At 42.9% G+C, this 21,794-nt stretch overlaps 2 protein-coding genes across 2 annotated transcripts in view; one reads left to right on the top strand and one right to left on the bottom strand.

Annotated features, from left to right (window-relative positions):
• Positions 1 to 1,478: 1,478 nt before the first annotated feature.
• tmx2b (thioredoxin-related transmembrane protein 2b) lies at positions 1,479 to 6,595 on the bottom strand. The gene is made up of 8 exons (XM_069167422.1): positions 6,277 to 6,595; positions 5,456 to 5,516; positions 4,988 to 5,101; positions 4,820 to 4,896; positions 4,622 to 4,728; positions 4,469 to 4,534; positions 4,241 to 4,370; positions 1,479 to 3,334 (listed from the first exon to the last, which is right to left on the bottom strand). The coding sequence occupies exons 1-8, from the start codon at positions 6,463 to 6,465 to the stop codon at positions 3,164 to 3,166; spliced, it is 915 nt and encodes a 304-aa protein (XP_069023523.1). The 5' UTR covers positions 6,466 to 6,595; the 3' UTR covers positions 1,479 to 3,163.
• A 3,481-nt stretch (positions 6,596 to 10,076) lies between these two features.
• tesk1a (testis associated actin remodelling kinase 1a) overlaps positions 10,077 to 21,794 on the top strand; it is a 21,545-nt gene continuing 9,827 nt past the window's right edge. Inside the window, exons 1-4 of the mRNA XM_069167445.1 lie at positions 10,077 to 10,262; positions 10,868 to 11,671; positions 20,026 to 20,147; positions 21,454 to 21,502. Of these exons, the coding sequence (XP_069023546.1) occupies positions 11,465 to 11,671; positions 20,026 to 20,147; positions 21,454 to 21,502 (378 nt within the window). The 5' untranslated portion in view covers positions 10,077 to 10,262; positions 10,868 to 11,464. The remainder of the gene's footprint in view (positions 10,263 to 10,867; positions 11,672 to 20,025; positions 20,148 to 21,453; positions 21,503 to 21,794) is intronic.

The raw sequence follows: 21,794 nt of genomic DNA, 5'->3' as shown, positions 1-21,794 counted from the left end.
GAGTTGTGTTCAGACTTCTTCAGCTGCGTTTGATGACAGACGAGAAACCAAAAGTCAAATCAAAGAAATGACAGATGTGTGTGTGTGTGTGTGTGTGTGTGTGTGTGTGTGTGTGTGTGTGTGTGTGTCCTTTTCTCTAGAAGAGGATTTGTGGACATTTAACTGAACATTTATTTTGCAGGTGCACGAATCAGAAGTCTTTAAACAGAAACCAACATCTGAGTCCAGATGTTCGGTACCGGAGGCGTACTGGTTCCTGTTGGTTGTCCGGATAGTATTGACCAATCACAGTTGAGCGGGCTTTGGTTGCGTGCAGGTAAACAGTCCATGTGCGCATCGGACAATATCCATCTCAGAACCATCGGCTGTCGTATGATAGTAAAATGTAAATACAAACAGAATGCGACGGTTTGCAGATCACATAAACTCGTATTTAATAGAAAATAGACACAAAGCAAATATTTAAACTGAGAAATTGTAGTTTTTTTGCCAAATATATGCTCATTTTTAATTTGATGCCAACATTTAAAGAAATTCAAAAAAAAGTTGGGAATAAATATTTACTTTGTACCAAGAATGAACTGAACTGGTGGTCAAAGGTAGTCATGACAACATTTCATCAAAAAGTGTATTTCACACTTGTCAGAGATGTTGTGACAAACGTGGGAGGAGCCAGCGGTGGATCTGACCGATCTGATTGGAAACCTGACGATACTACGTCCCGCCCACCGATAGCTGTAACCTGACTGCACCACAGGCCTGTCAATCAAACAGACACGCCCCCAAAAACAGGTCTTCTTGAATCTTCTTTTCTAATGAATGAGGGATTATTTTCAGATGGACCTCCAGAAAACTAATAAGAAGGAGTGACGTTAAAAAAAATAATTGATATAGTTTATATGTTGGACTGATGTTTAGGCGACCTCACTGCTTTAATCCATATTGTTCTACTGATAAATGATCAAACGAACAGAAGTCATTTAAAAGCGGGTGCTGGTGGTGATAACACTGTTTGCATCCTTCAGCTTTTTGTTTTTTTCCAGTGGAGATGTGATGAAGCTGCTGAACTCCACCTGCTCAGCAGGTTCAGTCAGAGATGAGCAGCTCCACACCCACTTCTCTCTCTGTGGAGATAAAAAAAAAAAAAAAAAGACATTTTACATGTTTACATTCATCGTGCGACTCCGACTGAACGCTGATGTTTCTCTGGATCCGCTGGATGTGGAAATAAGCAACTGTTTGCTTAAAGTTTCCCATAATGAGGTGACGACATGTCACCATTGTATCAGAAGGGCGCGTCGAGACCCCCTAGTGGTCAATTATATCAATTAATGGATCTTGTGGCCCATTTTCTAACGCCGACATTGATCCGCGTCGGTCGCGTTCCAGTTCCGACCCGCTGATACGAACTGCTTGTAAAGGTTCCAGAGGAAGTGTGACGGTTGTGAGTCTGAGGAACGACAGCCGAACCACAACTCTTCACGTGTACCTTGTTTTATTGCATGAATAAGAAAACAGGCCGCTGACAGCGACTCCTCCGGACATGGACAGGAGCAGAAACACAGCAGTCTGAGAGCAGCTGAAATGAAGGTCAAATCTATTTCAAATATATACACAGAAAACAGCTTTAGTAACAACAAAAGTAGTCCGGAATAAACTCTGTGTGTTTAAAAAAAACTAAACCTAAATACTTTAACAGTTTACTGCTGGAATGCAAAACAAAAATAATCATAATAATGCAGGATAATTGTATTCAGTACCTCAAACATTATTGTATCATACGATCCAAAAGAGCAATCTGATTTTTAATTAATTCATATAATAGCAATTTATGAAAAACTAAACGATGTGTGAATGTCTCCGATGACGTGATTCATTCTCTGGAAACATGCAGTCAGTTCTTCGTCATGCTGAAGAGGAGGCTGAAAAATGGGAAAACTTCAAACACAAATATTCGTTTCGTTAAGTTTAAACAGTGAAAACAAATAACTGCAACCAAAACGAGGTCTGGGAAAAGTTCAATGTGAAGAAGACACGAATGAGGAATGCAGGCGACGTGATGTGTTCACGGAGCTCATCTCAGTTTGACAATCAAAACAAAATACTAAATAAAAACAACAACAACAACAAAAAGAATAGCATGAAATTGGTGGAATGTTAAATCTCTGAAGGTTCAACGAACACGACCCGATATTCAATCTCATGTTTAACACTGCGATCAGTTAGAACTTAGTTTACACAAATATACAGTTAATTAAAAATCTACTCTGAATTAAATTAGTAGCATAAAAAAATGGAAATAAAAACAACAAAGTAGCGTCACATTCACTGCTCTCCTGGTTGATTAGTGAGACCGAATGAGTCACTGGACTTTACAGCTTGAGGCCGCGGAGACGTGCTGGGGAGACTTGTGGTGGCAGCACTTCCAGGCCCGACATACTGGATCAGGTTATAGCATTAGCACCCCCCACCCCCACCACCACCCCTTCAAAAGCTGGTCAACTGCATCTGTTTGCTCCTCCTGCAAAGTGTACTCGGTTTCTTCTTCTTTTATTTCTCTTTATAAGGTCCCATATTCTACACTTAAACCTGGTTATTTGTAGTTTGGGATTTTGAGGGTTTTTAAAGGACCTAAAAACATCTCGGTGTAGTTTCTACATCTGCAGGTTGTTTGGTGTCTGCGTCTTTAAGCCGCATTCATATCAAAGACCCTCTTTTGATGACACGTGACGCGAGTGTCAAGTTCGTGACATCACAAACTCAAAGAGGGTCCATCGGCTCGTCCACGCGGCTGAATACGGGCTGAGACACTTCCCAGTATTTATGCGTTTAGTTTAATATAGACCGGCTTTATGACCCAAAAAGATTATACAAGTGAATTTATACAATATGGGACCTTTAAATGAGTCACTGGGCTGAATTAGTGGATTAAAGGAGGTTCACGTTGAACTACTGTGGCAGTTTAACTCTCACAGCGGTCCAGGTTCTGACCGGGTTCTGACCGGGTTCTTGGACTTTCCCTGCAGCTAAATAATAAGCAGGGTGATGAGTCAGCAAACTGAACACTTTGAGAGGGAGCACGTAGACGAGGCGGAGGAGGAGTGAGCCGACCCGGACCTTCAACTTCCATCCAGATATCCCAGCTGAGGTGACACCCGCTGTCTTATTTGTCCTTCTTGGACTCAGGCTCCTCCCCCTGGGCGTCCTGCTCAGGCTCCTCCTCCTCGGGAACCGGGGGGAACTGGGATTGGCAGATCTTGTCTCCTCTGGTCTTGGCGAGCTTCTTGGATTTCTGGTAGAGTTCGTTCAGGTTGAACTCTCGGATGATGTTCTCCTGGTGGAGCGAGACAGATGGTTGTTTATTTGAAGTTGACCACTTCAATACAAAAAAAACAGTAAAACGTATTCGGCATGGACAAATAAATAAAAAATGGAAAATGAATTAATATTATTAGAGAAAAATCCCTGAAACTCAAAATGAATCAAACTTGGTTTTTTTTAGCTGCCGTCACTGTTGCTTTCTGCTGTAGTCATGACAACGGTCTCTTGGCTCAGCGTCATACTGGTACTGGTGTCAACTAGACATACCGCCGGCCGGTCACATGCCTCCGCTGACCGCTCCAGATGTAGTTCACAAGCACATCTGTCCAAACTAATACAGATTCTGTTTTTATGTTGATGTGAACTCAGTGACCTTTAACCTTTGACCAACAAAATTTTAAGTCACTTAATCTTTGAGTCCAAATGAAAATTGGTGCCAGATTTGAAGAAGGTCCCTCGAGGCGTTCCCGAGATAAAAGTGAGAATGGGAAAGTTAAAGTGACCTTGACCTTTAACCTTCGATCACCAACATCTAATCAGTTCATTCTTGGTATCAAGTGACTGTTTTTTCACCGAGGTTGAAGAAGTTCCCTCAAAGGCGTTCCTGAGATATCACGCTCACGGGATCAGGACGCACCGACGGACAGACGGCAGGACGACCCCAAATTATAATGCGGCGCGGAGGAATTATAATTTACTAATGGTACCTGGGCCTATTTATTTATAACAATAACTTAATATATCGAGTTATTTTACTTGTGTTACTTTGGCATTCAAACCATTTGGTATCTGTTGACACACGGCGCGTTTCCTTCCATCTGCAGCCTCAGCAGAGATGGAGATCAACCATCAACTCCTGGACCTTGATTGGTCATCCATTTTTTTTGGACAGATATTAAGTGTAACCGCCCCGCCTGACCTCAGTGAAGCTCCAGGACACGGCTCTGCCCTTCTTGTCCACCTGAGGGCGCCGCATCACCTCCTTCCCGCCCTGGAACAACACCAGAGATGGCAGCTGCTTGGACAGCGGAGACGCAGACACCTTGTACCTGAAGGAAAGTCGGGGAGAACGTGTGAAAAGTCCTCTTTTTTTCGACACTCGGGGAAACCAACGTCTCCGGGACCAAAGAGACGGAACACGTCTTACTTCTTGGAAACCTCTCCGTAGCGTCCGATGTCCACTTTGCCAAACTTCAGGCCAGAACAGTTGTACCTGAAACACGAGGACAGAAGCACCCGCAGTCAGTCTAGTTCACGCCAGTGAACTGTGTTCTTTCACTACGTGGACGGACGTCTTTACTTGAGAGACAGATCGGCGTAGACGGAGGCGAAGGATTGGCACTCCGGGGACCAGTTGGCAAAAAACTCCACGATCCAGGTGACGCGGCCGTCTCTGTCCAGCTCGTCCTGCGAGCACACGCAAAAACAACGGACTCATCGTTAAATTCAAATTCATCTTTCCTCTCTCGGTCAAGCGCTCACCGCCGTTTTTACTCACATCGATGGTTTTGTCGCTGAAGTATTTGATGTACTCGGGTCCCATGTAGAGAGGAGGCTTACAGGTCATCAGGAACACTGGAACACAAACGCAACAGGAAGAATTTCACCACGTTTGTCTTTGATGAACTTCCAGAAGAGGATCGACAGACGGAAAAGTGGGCCGGACCTAAGCAGAGCGTCAGGTAGAGGAGCCCCATCCTGATGTCCAGCCTGAAGAACAGGATCACGTTGGCCACTTTGCTGAAGAGGATGATGTTGCCCACATGTTGCTCCACGGTTACTGACAGGAAGAGACACAGAGGCACGTTCACGTCGGTCCGAGCTTCGTTAAAAACAAATTAAATCAGCAAACCCCTCAGCAGTACTGTCTCGAAGACTCTTCCGGTATGGGAGTTAGAGGAAGATGAAGAATGATATTCAGAATCCCTAAAATGAACTATTTGGAAGTCAAACAAATGTCATTTTTTTTGTCTCGTCACGATAGAAACGTTTGGGACCAATACGGCAAACAGTCTGACCAGCAGGCAACGGTCAGTGAACGATGCATATTTACATATCAAAAGAATCACGTTTGACCTTTTGAGAAATCATTTATTTAACAGAATAATTTAAAGAAACGCAACATTTCACTCACTCGCTCTTCGGTTCTTCATCATGACGATGGCGCTGAGGAACATGAGGATCTCCACCTCCCTCTGAGAACAAAAACAAGAAATATTAACGGTGATCAGCTTTCATGTCGACACGCTTTGATCCAAGATGTCAATATTTAACTGATAAGTACGACTGATGCCTGAAACTTAGTGTAAAAATACTTCACAGAGCGTTTAGAGCATCACGGAGCAGACCTGGTAATTATGAGCATGGTGGCAACTGAAATTGATGGACAGAGTTTCATCTTGCATATCTATTAATTTTAAGATTATTGTATGCATTGTGTATTTCTTCAAATCAGCTGTAGGTTGTGGCCCCTCCACAAGTATACTATGTCTCCATAGTAACATGCAAGCATCCCCTTCCGTACAGCTACAGCTCTCCTGTGTAAAAAAACTAAACAAAACAAAAATCTGCTCTCCTCTCCTTGCTGTTACACTCCTGCGACCTGCTGAAGTGAAGTGACGTCAGGAACAACTCAAATTGTCAACAACATAAATGAATAGCTTATTTATAACATTTGCATCGCGCCGTATGCCGTATGACACCTCTGTAGATCGTTGTGAACGATAAATGAAACGCTGTGACTTGTGCGTCTCTGCCAACTAAGCTAAAACAACATAAATCTCTGGTTTTGTGAGCGCAGTCTGGCCTGACTGTCTCCTCGCTCTCCAGCTGATGTCATCCGGCCCGTGCCGGCCAGCCTCCCGGTGCCTCGCGACTGTGGCGTTCACTGACCAGCTGCTTTATCGGTCCGGTCCCGAACAAAGCAAATGGACTTCGTGTCGTGAGTGTACAGACCCAGTCGAAGTCGCAGGGGTTGCCGTCCTCCCGCTGCGTGTCCAGATGGTCGCAGACGCCGGGCGTTTTCCGGACAGCGAGAAACGCTACAGACATGAAGAGAGAAGCGACGTAGTAGGGCTTCAGCAGCCACTTGTACACCTGCGGCAGGTGGTACAGGAAAGCGAACAATGGCGTCAGCAGAGCCATGTTTTCTGATGAACTACCGAACAACAATTTAAACGGGAACTCAACCCCGAAAAGACCGAGGCGGTCAGCGGAGACGCTGCTAGCTGGATATGAATGGCTCTGTGCTAAACCAGCTTCCTGTTCGACGTCGTCAAGGTGGCTGGAAATACGATTTCCGGTTCAGCTTTTTCAAAATAAAACGACTTATAATTCTATGTTGTGGGTCGTTTTAACTCTATATACCAATATACAGTATTGTAAAATGTTTTATGGCTAAATTGGATTTTGTTTTTTAATATTGTAATACATCTTTAAACATCGTCGCGTTTTCTGGCCTTAAACGGACACGTATGAGCTTTTTACTATGAAGCCAGAAGACGTAACTTCCGGTTTAACCGTCGTTCCCTCCGGCCAGCTTGGTTCATCTTTGGCTTTTGCAGTCGGCAAAAAATGTAAAGAAATCCTGATGGAAAGGGCGGAAGATGTCCGGAGGTCAAACAGGACGAATGTGTTCGAGCAGGCGCTCATTGGTCAGCCCAGGGAACTGGTCGCTGCTGATTGGTTGGCAGAACACGTGGTATCCCACCGGAAGTGATTCTGTGCCAAGCGAAAATTGGGATGCATTTTTACAATTAATTTAAGATTCAAGATGTTTAATTCGTTTTTGCTTGTTCTGCTGAACTTTTAGTCCCCTGAATTTCATTTCAAACAATTGTACTTGTATACGGTTATACAAGTACAATTGTTTGAAATGATTTTGCTGGAAGGCTCCCTTTTATTAATAAATAAATACAATTTAAAAAGAAGGAGAAAAGTAAATGAATGTTGGTAAATATAAAAACATAAATACATTAATATAATATATGTGTATTTACACCATGAAAAGTCTAAATTAGGTTCTAGCGACATTATTTTGCCCCCAATCAACCATCCTTGCCCCACTTTTTTTTTTTAACAATAACTCCCTGAAAGTTTGTTATTTTATAATTTTCTTTTATTTGAATTTGACATATTTTACAGAATTTCTTTATTTACACAGAGGAAGACAGTGGAAACATGGCGAGGTCTACCTTCAAATTCAGGGGACTAAAAGTTCAGCAGAACAAGCAAAACCTAAAAGTTCCCTAAAAATGTCTTTCTGTTGATGAAGACAAACTATAGTGAACAAGTGAAACACACACTGAGTCAGCAGGTGGAGTCTGGTTGGACATTTCAGAAACATTTTTCCTGTGACGCTGCATGTAAACCTTTCAGAAGGAATCGGAGGACAGAGTGAGACTGAATTGAAAACACATTTGAAACGGTCTCAACTTTAAACACCAACAATGTGCGGGATGACGTAAGACCGGTGTTTTTCTCGATTTGTGGTTTATTATCGGGCCTCAATGGAAAGAGAGATCTTTGTTCAGATAAATATAACAAAGAACTCGGAGGAAGTTTGACATTTTTTAGAACTGCTTTCAAAAATCAGGAATCTTATATTTAAAAGCCGGTAAACTAAGAAAAACAAAAAAAAGTTCTCGCTCTACTTGGTGCGTTGCAATACAAATAAAAGTTTCAGTTTTATGTGGGAAGTTGTCAGATTTTGATTTGTGTTGTTCAAATCCCTCAAAGAATAGAGAACAAGGTTTTTCTATTAACATTTTAAATCTCATTTGTGAACCTTTGGCAGTACCAGTGAAACATATCCACCAGCCGACGCTGAATCCCCCGAAGAAGGCTTCCTCCAAACACAATCCTGTACACTTTATGCATCACGGGTAAATGAAGCTGCTCTGCAGCATTCGTCACACGCATCATATCACTGCACGGAGACCTGCGCATCATGAAGCCTCGTCCTGCTCCTGAAGGAACAATCTCTGTTTTTACAGCCTTCAGGCCGAGACCCACCATGTCAGGGACCAACGATGTCCCAAGACATCATCCACCCAGGCACAACAGGAAACCAAAATGAAGAGCAATCATCCGCCATAAACGTTCTTTGTGAACAAATATCAACTCTTATTTTACAGCTTAAAGATCAGCTTTTGATTTTGCACATTTTTGTCAGCAAAAAAATTCCATCCTTTTACTTAATTCAATTCCAAATCCATTTTATTTACAAAGCATAAGAATCTGGAGGTCCATAGTAAGGTTAAGAGCTTACAGTGTTAAAGAGAGAAATCCAACACTTCAAAAGGTCCCGCAAGAGCTTTAGTGGGAAGAAAATACTTTTAACAAGAGGAAACCTTCCAGAGGATGTCGTGAAAAATAGATGGAAGGTTTCTTTTATTCAACACTGGTCTTAAAGCCACGTGGAGGACGACACCGGAGAGGACGAGTCAAGACCACGAGGACGAAGACCCTGCCGCTGTCTTATCACTTATCAGACTTTGAACAGGGTTTCAATGTTAACTTTCCCAGCAGTGTTTAACCATCATGGCGACAGAAAAGGGATTAATATGCTACCCAAAATGTTTCAGAAAGATATTGTAATAAAATAAATGATAATCTCGGCAAATTCATGGCGTTTATGATGTAATAAGCTTGTGAAAGGAAAAATTATAAATTGAATAAATAAAAACTCAAGCTTGGCAGTAAGTTTTTATTTATTTGGAAATACATACTTTTTTTTTTTTATTAATAACAATGTTAATTTCTTCTGTTGCTGAACATTTTTTGTTTACCTTTCTGAATACTTATTTGAGCCTCTTTTATTTGCACATTTCCAATGAATGTTGTACAACACAAGCAAACAAGTGAGATAACCAACACATTCCTTCCTAAATGTCTCACAAAGTGACCTCTAGTTCCGTCTGTGTCCACGAACACACGTCATCAAATGTCTTGTTTTCAGGAAAAGCTATTTGCACTTTAAGTCAAGGCACGGAACTCATGTTTGTAGGTATGCGGCGTTTCTTCCCGGATTCAAATACAACGCTGCACCACTCTGGTAGTGAGGTTTGTAAACCTGCATCGACGCAAATGATGCAGATGAGAGTGACTGTTGTGGTCCCTCTATGACGCGCAGGCGCAGTGAGGGCGTGGTGGAGCCGACCTGGACCAGCTTGTATACAAGGGGGACACACAGAGACAGCAGCAAGGGGTTGTGGGTGATTATTGAAGTCAATAAACTGGCCTACATCTCCCGATCACAGATTTGTTTTTCCTCTTTCATAAAGATTCCGGCCGCGTCAAAAATCATTTCCGGCCAAAGCCCCGGAAGCTCGATGTTGACGACGGATGCTCTCAGCTCCTCTTTTCTTACATAAAACCTCCATTCATCTGCATATACAAATAAAATTGTCGCTTGAAAAAGTAAATTCAATAATTTGTTACAATATGTCCATAATTATACAACGCATGTGTCACAGGGTGAACATTTTAATTTGATTTTGAGTGATTATAAGTCTATTAATAAAACCATAGAAGGGGTGTTTATTGTTTATTGTCATCAGGAATCATGGACTTGCTGAACAAACAAATTAAGCGTCTGTTGTTTTTGTAATGTTGATCATCTGTTATTAGAAAACAGGTTCAAGTGTTTTTGTATCGTGGGTAAACTAGATTTGTCTGTTCATGTGCATGTTGCGTACATCATTATTGACGAAAGCTTTTATTGTGACATGTCGAACAGGAAGTCGTCCGTGTCTCTGTCGCGCGCTTGGTCCCGAGCTGTCTCATCATGGTCGCCGTCCCAGCCAGCGGCTCGAGGAGGAACCAGGACGGGATTATCGGCAGCAGACTCCGTCGAGCTGCCAGGAGACATTTCTGGCGTTAGTGGACTCCAGGACTCGGCCCGCAGACTCGTCCCCGTCCGGACCGACGTGAGGAGAGAGGTGAGCCGTCGACCGAACCTCGGCAGCCCCGCTCGTCATCGGCAGGTCCCGTTGAACAGCCTCCCGGTTCATGATCGTGATGACATGAGAAAGACGGCCGGCCGTCCTCCGGGGGTCTGGCGTCGGTCTGGATGTTACTGAAGGCGGCGGTACAAACAGAAATAAAGGGGATGTGGCTGGATGAGGCCTGTACTTAGTTGTTAGCCGGCCGGTCCGGTTGAGACAAGCAGCTCGATTTTGATCTGCTGGGTTTCTGGATCCCCGCCGTGAGGTGATCCCTGCGGCTACGAGCCTCATGGCGACCGCTCGATGCAAACCCGGCCAGCTGAAGGAGCCCGGGACAGAGGGACCCGGGCTCCTTCAGAGGGACCCGGGTCCCCCGGGCTGTCTTCAGAGGGACCCGGGTCCCCCGGGCTGTCTTCAGAGGGACCCGGGTCCCCCGGGCTGTCTTCAGAGGTGGCTTTCAGTCCACAGAATCAGTCCTGCTCCGGGAACGTGGTGATATTTGTCCGGGGACACGGATTATTGACATCCACCTCCAGCCGCAGTTACACACCTGTTGTGTTTATTTTGTGACCAATAATATTCTTGTTCCACTTCCACAGCAACCTGTGTGCAGCCCTCTCCCGGTACCGGTGCAGCGGCGGCGATCATTGTCACAGCCTCCAAACTAACGGGATGACGGAGGGAACCGAGCCTCCTCACGTACACACACGGTGAAAGGGGGGCGTTCACGGGCTGCAGGAATTTCGACAACCGCAGTGGCAACGACTTGGAGAATCGGAGTGACTCAACTTTTCGACCCGGGAGCTGGTGGGGGACTCTCGAGTCTTGCTCATTGGTACTTTGGCAGCGTGGATGAATGAACCGGAGAGGATGACTGAACTCTAGTGTTCACTTCAAACGAGATGAGTCACAGTTCAGTGAAGTTCATATTTTCTGTAATAGTTGAGCAGTAACCTGAGGTCTCCTGGTCGAACCTGGACAACAGATGTCATCACAGCGGGATTACTGTGGAAAACATACATCATCAGGTTATTAGGTCACCGATATAATCTGCAGGAGACGCACGGATCATTCTGACATCACGATGGTGGACGGCACCATCCCCTGGTGCCTCAGGACTCCCGTGGTCTAACAGACGTTCGGCTTCCCCTGTGGGACAGAGCAGAGCATCTGTAGCGCGGTGGTCTGCCGTCGCCATGGACTACCACGCTGAGTGTTGCTTCTGCGACTCCGAGGAGGGTCACGGCGGCCCGGACGAGCCGCCCCTTCACAGCATCCACGCGCCCAACCGGATCCGCCCGTCCTCGTACCGAGCCCTGAGGAGCGCCGTGTCCAGCCTGGCCCGCATCGACGACTTCTTCTGCGAGAAGATCGGTTCGGGCTTCTTCTCTGAGGTCTTCAAGGTACGTTGACCTCGTCCACATCTTTGAGCTACAGCTCGTCAGTGGCTGGAATAAAGTTCTCTGACCGGGAATGACAAACCCAAACAGTCGGCGGTTGGTCGGCGCTGTCCGGCGGTTTGAAACGTGTAATCCTCCCTGGGAGGATGGAGGTCTGTAGATGAGTTGATTGAACACATGGAAGTTCACAGATTAATAACATGGCGTTGGCCCCTGTGGACCTCAGTAAAAATGTCAGTGTCATTATTTTCCCAGACAACCAGGACGCCAGAGCAGAAATGATTCATTAACTGACAGAAAACAGTTGGCAAGGTCGACAAACGGCTCGTTGGACCGTTGGTCAGACGGACATTTTCAACACGGTTAGACGATTATTGTCCACAATAATTGTGCGACGTATTGATAATGAAAATAGTTGTTAGTTGCAGTCTTATTCCTTCCACGACGCACTAATGTAAACTTGCCAATGTGAGTGTTAAGCTCCGTTTTGTTTCTGGAGGGGTGAACGTGTTTTGATATCCTGGTGTGGACTGAAATCTGAATACACAGAAACCCGCGGGGCCCCGTGTCACCGCGGGTTTGTGAGGGTTAAAACTTGGATTTAGGGTTAGGGTTACAATTAGGTGAGGCTGAGGCATGTAGTTGTGATGGTAAGGGGCTGAGGGATGTATGTCAGTGGAAAGTCCCCATGGCGATAGTGAAACCAGTTAGTGTGTGTGTGTGATTTCAGACTTTTGAAATATATTACAGAAAGCGTCGTGAAGAAAGATATTAAAATGTCATCCCTATTTCTAGGAAGTGAATGTGGCACCTGAGCTTTCTTGTGAAGGGACTGTATGATTTAAAAAAAAAAAAAAAAAAAAAAAAGATATTCTGGGACTCCGTTAGAGTAATTAACGCTTCATTTGTGACAGATCAGCCGTGATACAAATTGGACTAAAATCTTCAGACAAGTAACAGGGAAGTTACAAATGTCACGCCCAAAAACAAATGTGCGAACTCCTTTTCACAAGAACAAGTGGATCCACAAATGCTCAGAGATTAAGTTTGTGTATTTGCAAATTTGCTCTGTATTTTAGAGAATATGACTTTACACAAACACAAAATACAACTATTATAATTCAGTAAAAACCTCCATCGACCACCAGCTGGTGACTCAGCACAGCATCCACATGCAGCGCTCTGGACTATAAAACAGCATGTACTTGGAGTATTTGCTCAGGGTGAGTTTATACAACATGAATTCCAGCGCACATTCATCTGCTCTTATCTGAAATAGTTTTACACACCCAGAAACAGAGACATCAAAAAACAATCTTTCACCGGGACTGTGAAAGGCTTGATGTGCTGTCACCTTTTGTTTTCTGGAAATATCTGTTTATTCAATGAAACTTCATACGTTATACTCCAAGTATGTTAATGTTTACTGTGCTCTTCAGTGTTTTAAAGCTGTAGTTCTTCAGTGTCTATAGATATGAAGCTTTTTAATGAAGTTTCATGTGTTCTCCTTAGGAGTGTCACAAAAAAGTGATTCACTTGAGTGTCGCAATATTATAATTTGTGATACTGTATTGATTCTCCAAAACACTATTTCATTTTATTTCTTATCTTTGCATGTGAACCATAAATTAAAAATAGATTTAACAGTACAAAATATCGCCTTGCTTAGAGTATTGCAACATATTTAATGGTAACGTCTTCATAATGATGAGTTATTATCGCCAGATACTCACCGATACACAGATGTAGTTCTCTTTTTCACGGTAGGTCTTGGTGTATCTGAATCCCCCCCCCACCACCCTTATTGTGTTAGCATTTAGCTTAAAGTAAATGAAATTACAGTGTTACCGCACTTACTTCACATAAAGCACAAAAACAATAAAGGTCTCAATTATATGCAATCAAATAAACTATAAACAAAATAGAACTGAATAAGAATAGAATGAAAACTAAAAAACAGACCCGTAGTGATACTGTGGTGAGTATACACTGTGTATTCAGTTATAGCCCAATATACAACCCCGTTTCCAAAAACATGGGGACGCTGTGTAAAATGTAAACAAAAACAGAATGTGATGATTTGCAAATCATGTCCAGCCATATTTAATTGAAAATATGCCAAAGACAACATATCAAATGTTGAAACTGAGAAATATTTTTATCGTTTTATGAAAGATATATGCTTATTTTGAATTGTCACCAAGTTATGAACAGAGCCATGACAATTCTTCTTTTACCAACACTCTGTAATCGTCTGTAAAACTGAGGAGACCAGTTGCTGGAGTTTTGAAAGTGAAATGTCCTATTCTTGCCTGATATAGGATTTCAGTCACTGCAGTTCAGGTTCTCCTTTGTCGTATTTTTCTTTTCCTGATGCACCAGATATTTTCAATGCGTGACAGGTCTGGACTGCAGGAGGCCAGTTTATCTTCTCTTCTACTACGGAGCCATGCTGTTGGAATATGTGCAGAATGTGGTTGGACGTTGTTCTGCTGAAATAAGCAAGGGCTTCCCTGATATGTATGTATCACATCTTCCCAGATGTCCAAGCTACCCATGCCATGTGCACTAATGCATCCCTGTACCATCACGGATGGTAGATTTTTTTTAACTGAGCACTGATAACAAGCTGGATGGTCCCTCTCCTCTTTAACCTGGAGGATGCAACGTCCATGATTTCCAAACAATCAGATTGTGATCCATCAGACCTCAGGACAGTTGTCCACTTCACCTCAGTCCATCTTCAATGATCTCGGTCCAGAGAAGGCGGCGGTGTTTCTGGATCATGTTTCTATCTGGTTTCTTCTTTGGAGAGTTTTAACATCATTTGTGGATGCAGCGATGAACTGTGTTCACAGACGATGGTTTTCACAAGTGTTCCTGAGCCCATGCAGTGATTTCCACTCCAGAATAGTGTGTTTTTAATGCAGTGCTGCCTGAGGGCCCGAAGATCACCACCATCCAATATTGGTTTCCAGCCTTGTCCCTTGTGTTCAGAGATTTCTCCAGATTCTCTGAATCTTTTAATGATATTATGAACCATAGATGATGAAATCCACTAATTCTTTGTAATTTAACTGAGGAACAGTCAATGTTGTTGTTTTTCCACAGTCTTTGGTGAGTGGTGAGTCTCTCCCCATTTTTGCTGCCGAGAGACTCTGCCTCTCTGAAATGTTCTTTTTTTGTTGCCAGTTAACTGAATTAGTTGAAATGTCCCAACAGGTGTTTTTTTTTTTTTTTTTTTAGCATTACGCAACTTTTCCAGTCTTTTGTTGCCTGTAGTACGACTTTTTTTGTTGCCTTCAAATTTAAAATTTGCATATGTTTCTCATAAAACCTCTCAGTTTCAACATTTGTTTTGTTGTCTTTGTTCTATTTTCAATTGCATATGGGTTCACAATAATTTGCAAATCATCACATTGTGTTTTTTTGCACACAGCGTCCCATCTTTTTTTGGAAAAGGGGTTGTAACTTGATATACTGATGTATGGGGGCGGTTAAAAGGAGAATGACTGGAAAGCAACTGATATATGTGTATATATAAATATAAAATACATTGCAATGCAAACTTATGAAATGGTCTTGTATTCTGCTCAACAAACCCAGAGTCTAACTTTCAGATGTCCCACCTCATCATAAAAACAGCCTCTCGGTTCCTGCTGCTGGAAAGCGCCCCGTACCATGATGCTGCCACCACCCTGCTTCAATGTACAGGTAGAATTATCAGGTGATGAGCAGTGACTGGTGTTCAGCAGATATCGTGATCGGAGCTCTGCCCAAAGATTTAAACTTGTGTTTCGTCCGACCAGTCTTTTCCAACACCCTCCGAGTCCTTTAAAAGCTGCTTGGCAAACAGGCCATTGTGTGTTTGTTAGTCAGAGTGTCTTCCATCCAGAGAGGCCAGGTCGATGAAGCGCTGCTGAGATGGTCATCCGTCCAGCAGGTTCTGTCAACTCAGCAGAAAACCCCTGAAGCTCTTTTAGAGTGACGGTTGGGCTCACGGTCACCTCCCTGACCGAGGCCCTTCTTGTTACTCAGTTTGGCTGGACGGCTGACTGTGAAGCGTCCTGGTGGTTTCAAACTTATTCAATTTCAGCATTATGGAGGACACCGTGCCCCGGGGAACACTCACAGTGTCAAAGTCAAACTTCATCCACGTCATGAAAATACACCTATTAATAAACAAATTTAATGAAATATCCTCATGTAATTAGTCCGATCTTCCTGTGCAGTCTTTCAACTTCGGCTACACATTCACACTGTTGGCGATTTCTTTTCTTTCTTTTTTTTTTTTCAAATTTTTTTTCAACATCCTTCCATCATTCAGCAGCTGCTGCTGTGTTGCTTTCAGTTGGATTAAGTCTTTAACTTCATTATAGTTTTTTATAATGATAGTTTGCTCCTCGTTTTTAAAATATGTGCCTCTGCTGTCAGTACATGTGTCCATGTTGGTGATTGGTCAGATGCTGCAAACTCCTCCTCCTTTAAGTGAACTAAAGCAGAAAGCCTGAGTTAACAGAGAAAGCTGAAACAACCGTCGTTGTACCGATTCTCTCTGACGGAGAGTTTCAGCTTTGTTGGGCAGCTCAGACAAAAAAAGCCTGAGTATGTTGAACTGGCTTCGTAGAAACACCCCTCAGGAGTCGTTCAAGATCCTCCTGATGGCCTCTCGACTGCTGTTCAACAGCATCAGTGCACCGTTCTGATGCATACAATATATCGTATGGCTCAGAGTTCTTTAATAAAGCTGATTATTTATTATATGAGGATGAAAAATTGAAGTAATTAAAACTCCCACAGTTGAGGAGGAGATGTAGTGGCTCTGTTCATGGTGCTGAGTGTGCGTCCGTAAGATGTTGTGAAACACAGCATGCTGTTTTCCTATTGGCTCTGAGCTCTCTCTCTGTGTGTGTGTGTGTGTGTGTGTGTGTGTGTGTGTGTGTGTGTGTGTGTGTGCCTGCTGCTGGGTGAGGCCTCAGTTATGACCCGGTGGATTTGTGCAGATCAGGAGGAGTGATGGGAAATCCAGAAAGCCTATTAGTGCTCCGCTATTAATACACACACACACACACACACACACACACACACACACACACACACACACACACACACGCATGCACGCACGCATTTGCAGACCCAGACACTGGTTGTACTTTGCAGACACACATTACCAGTCAATGACCTATTCAGTCACATGATGCAAACCAACTGGAGCTGCAGCCTCAAATGTCAATGACCTTTGACCCCGTGTCACTCTGGTTGTGGTGAAGGTCGAACCTCCCACACAAAAGAAGTGATTAATAAAAGCTGATCGATAATTTACTGATGTTACTGTTGGTCTACTTTGTAAACACGGTCGTGTTTATTTCTGTAGACTTTAATGAACCTGAAAACACATTCAATATTATTACTTACCTTGTTTTTGATTGATTATCAGGTTTATATGATTGTAGATTCTGTTCTCCAAACAGCACATTTAATTTTAATTTTAATTGAAATCTGTGAAGACTATAGTCGGGAGTTCACTTCATTTTTGGTCTCCTCCCTTTCCTGCTGGGTTACTTAGTTTTCGGAGCGTGTTGAAGATGATGTTGATGACGTTGTTTGGTCACCTTATTCACATGTAGCGTCGAACTGTCATCAAATTAGTATTCAGATTGTGTGTTTCACATTACACAACAAGTCGTTCAGACACAGAGATCTGATTGGTCAACTGAACATTTGGAACAAATCATGACATCACACCCGGCTCATCACTACAAATATCACTCCACCATAGAATTAGAATAGAGTTTCATACAACATGTAATATAATGTAGTTTCTACTTGTTCTAGTTCTATTAAATGACCCATTTGGTGAAGTCGGGTCTCTTTTGGTCCTTTTTGGTCGCTCCGAGCACCCGTACCGTAACACCACGGATAGTCACGCACTTACAGTCCTAGAGGAGGCTAGCTGGACCGGTTTGGTTTGAACACATGACACGGAGCTAAAATGTTAAAAACACATGAGTCCATGGATATCTTTGTTCATCAGATATCTTTGTTCTTCAGATATCTTAGTTCCTCAGATATCTTTGTTCATCAGATATCTTTGATCATCAGATATATTTGTTCATCAGATATCTTTGTTCCTCAGATAGCTTAGTTTATCAGATATCTTAGTTCATCAGATATCAGATATTTTTGTTCCTCAGATATCTTTGTTCATCAGATATCTTTATTCATCAGCTATTCAGTTGGAGACTAGAAATCGTCTCCGTTGCTAGGTGGTTGCTAAGGGCCGGACTACTTCCTGGAGTAGTAAACATTTCATACGTTATTTAAGAGTCTACGACTGACTGTTTTTTAATTTCTTAGTCATACCCCATGTGTTGCCATGGAAACGGAGATCACACTAACATTTAGATTACATGTTTTATTTAGTTGGTAACTGTTATAATCGTAATATTCTACTCGAGGGTGAGGCTTTAAAGTCGTTATCGGCACTTCAGCGATGCGTACGGACCTCGACGAAAGCACGTCCTCTCTTGTAATCTTGCTTAATTAAAGAATGGTCAAAGAATATTGTCTGTATTAGAATTAGAGGGCCAGCTCGATCCTGGTGGGTCAGGGTTAGGGTCCACCTGGGAACACTTAAAGCTTTGGTTTAATACCCTGGGCCTGATCTGATTATCTCCCCACTGTTTATCTGTTTATTGTGGAGGTCTACAGAGAATTACCGCCCTCGCTTGGTTTTTGTTCTGTCATGCAGAGTGAATTTTAAAGAGCTTAATGACCTCTCTAAATTAAAAATAGTCCTCAGAGAGGGCGGCAGGGCAGATCTTACAGCCCAAACTACTTTTCTCAACACTTTAGAAATTGAAATTTACAACACAGAAAATGTGCAGACGGTGTCGAGGTCTGACTGCAGACGTTTCCATGCAGGAGACTAAGAAACACTGAGAGACGGCGAAGAGCTCGTCAGTCAGCCGAGGGACTTCTGTTTGGTTTAGAAATGAAATCAATTATTTTGTCATCTTTATTTTGCACAAAATAAACCCAACATACGGCAACTAGTGTATGTTCTTGCACACATACACACAATGCACGGCTCCCATCTACTGTTGGTTTGGTACCAAATCATCCTAAATATGATTATTGCTTTTCTTACATGTTTGTTTTGTAGGAATCAGATTCAGTTTTGGATCGATCTTTTTTCTTTTGTAGACGAGTTGGTGACTGATTACTCCATACATGGTGTCATTCAGATTTCTGTGTCTGTTCACACACAGATCACTTTTCTGTTGTGGCTTGTGTGAATCCATCTGCGCTGTGTTTACACCTCCTCTTGTCGAGGTGAGGAATTTTCCCGACCAACTCCTTTCAGTGCACGTGCAGCCAAAGAGAGCGACGCACCGTGCGAACAAATATCTGTTCCATCTCCGTCTAAATATACGTTATACAGATACAGGTACGAGGAGATGTGCACATTTAAAACGGTTTAAATGTACGTGAGCAGGACGCAGATGTAACCTTCGCCAATGGGCTGTGAGCGGGCATGTTGTCATTTTAACGACCCCTGTTGCCATGGCGCCATAGTTCAGATGGTTTGCAGCGAATGTTTTTGTAGTTGAACTCGGTGGTGACAGTCTGACTCTCAGACGAATTCACGGTGACACATCCCTGTAAATGTCAAAGAAAACTCCCATGATGCCCTTTTTTTGGGTTTGGACAGTGAAGCTCCGCCCCTCTGAAATGTGATGTCACTCATCGCACCTCTCCGGGCTCACTGTTTCATTGCTTTGGGTTCCTGAAGCATTTTAAGGGTCTCCGTTGCCGATTTCTCGAGTTTTGTCACAAACTTGAATATTTCTGGTATGTGCAGTCTGCTTATTAATATAGGAAGTGATCATATATGACACAGTAGTTTTTAAAAGAAATTGCAATTCTTTCTTCAACTTCAAATTTTTGCCAATTTCTGCAAAATGCCACAAAACAATCATAAAAGTCTGCAAAATGCAATTTTTTTTTTTATCAAATCCACTGCAAAATAATTTTTTATTAACTATCATGAAAAAATTCCACAAAGTCCTGGAGGGAATAGTTACAAATGATTATGAATAATTCCTCCTACACGTGCACGTGTTTATTGTTATGTTTGGAGTATAGCTGGACGAACACGCGCTCACATGTTCTTGCTGCACGTCTCTGAAGCTGAAACCACTTCAGGACTTCGAAGGTGTTCGACCGGCTCGTTCACGGGAGTTTTAGTGTGTTCGTAGTTGTTAGCAAGAAGCAGACATGCTGAATGCGTTGTCTCGGCCCTGCAGGTCAAACTCTCCATCTCATCCCCGTTCCTCCTCTCTGCTCGTTTCCAGGTGCAGCATCGGATCACAGGACAGGTGATGGCGCTGAAAATGAACACGCTCGCCAGCAACAAGGCCAACATGCTCCGAGAAGTGCAGCTCATGAACCGGCTCTGCCACCCCAACATCCTCAGGTACGACAAATATCTTCATATTCAAATCTCAGTCTTTCACTTCAGTCGGTGTTGTTTTTAACATTCGCTCAGTATCTTCCGCTTTCTGTCATGAACGGTATGTTGATGGAAAAAGTTCTGTTCTAGTCACGTTTCACTCGGGTTCATGACATGTACAAATGTTAAATCCCTGATCACAGCATGAAGCATTGCATTGCATTGATTGTTCAGTATTCAGAATAACTTTTAGCAGCTTCTTTTCCAGTTAAAGGTGCAGCTGGCAAACTGAAGCGCTTCGTGAACAGAGTTTATAGCCGCAACAAAACCATGAATGTTTCTCAGAGTAGTTTGTGTCGTCAGCTGAACTAAAGATTTGTTTTGAACTGTCCAACAAAGGTCAGCACACCTGATTTGTTCGCTCCATAAAGTTGCCTCAGTTTGGTCGACAGCTTGAGGAAAAGCTTCTGGAACGCGTCTGAACCGCGTTTCAGTGTTCAGCAGACTAAACCTGCAGCATCGACGCCGTCACTGAGAAACTCATCAGCTGGGATCAGATCGCCCGCATCAGCGTTTCATGCTCACGCTGATTGACAGGCGTACAGAGATGATGACAGTCCACTGGGATTAATCCCAGCATGCACCACGGCCAGTGCACCACTGGTGTCACGCAGTCAGCTGCCATCGTCAGAATTAACCGCCTTTCTTACCGGTCTGGAAGAAACGCAGTGAAAGCAACGTCGACGGGAACTCGTTTTGCTTCTATTTTGCGCCAAAATGTCGGCCGACGTTGTGTTTAGTGTTCAGGTGAGACGACGGGATGCTGCGCTGACTCGTTACCGAGGGTGATATAATGAGACGGGTCCAACTTCAAGAGATGAATCGTGCATATTGCACCTTTAATGTCTAATAGAGATTGTGGCCATTGGTCAGTGTGAATAAAAGTGCAGTCGATTCGCAAAGCATTTGAACCTTTTCACTTTTTGCACACTTTGTTGTGTTGTGTATGTTTAAGTTTGAATGGAAAAAGGATTGTTTCCCATCGTAGCCTCAATAACTCATGACAGTGAAAATCTGATTTTTGACATTTTTTTTCTAAATTCAAAACCTGAAATCTTAAATTCACAGAGTTATTCAGATCCTTAATTGGGCTCAAATCTGAGTCTTTGTCCTCACTGTAAATGTACTATTTTAAAATACAGAAATAATAAATCATTTATTTGTAAACTAATACGTTCAGATGATGATTGTGGATCAGCTGTGAAGTGATGAAACGCGGTTCAGATGAACACGTCACTCAGTTTAATCCCATTTCTTCACCTTTCTGCAGGTTTCTCGGCGTTTGTGTGCACGAAGGTCAACTCCACGCTCTGACTGAGGTAACACCTCATCGCTCCTTTATGTTCACAATTTCCAAGTTTTGCAAGTATTGTTTATTGTTCACGTTGGTGTGATGGAGTATTAGGGCCACTTTAAGACAGGAAAAAATCATTTATTTAACGTTTATTTATTTCATGTTTAAAGTAGAATTAAGGAGTACAAAGTTGATATTTTGAGATCAAACTCAAGACAGTCGTAACTTTTGAGCATAAATAAAGTGAATATGCTTCTACAAAATACATCTTATAAACACCGTGTTCAACGTGTTCGGACTTCGCGCTGGAACTTGTG

Source organism: Embiotoca jacksoni, unplaced genomic scaffold, assembly GCF_022577435.1.
Source record: "Embiotoca jacksoni isolate LCO1_2020_lvr unplaced genomic scaffold, fEmbJac1.0.p SCAF_4, whole genome shotgun sequence".
Lineage (NCBI taxonomy): Eukaryota > Metazoa > Chordata > Actinopteri > Embiotocidae > Embiotoca > Embiotoca jacksoni.
Note: the sequence above shows the minus strand (reverse complement) of the source record. Positions and strands in the feature narration are given on the sequence as shown.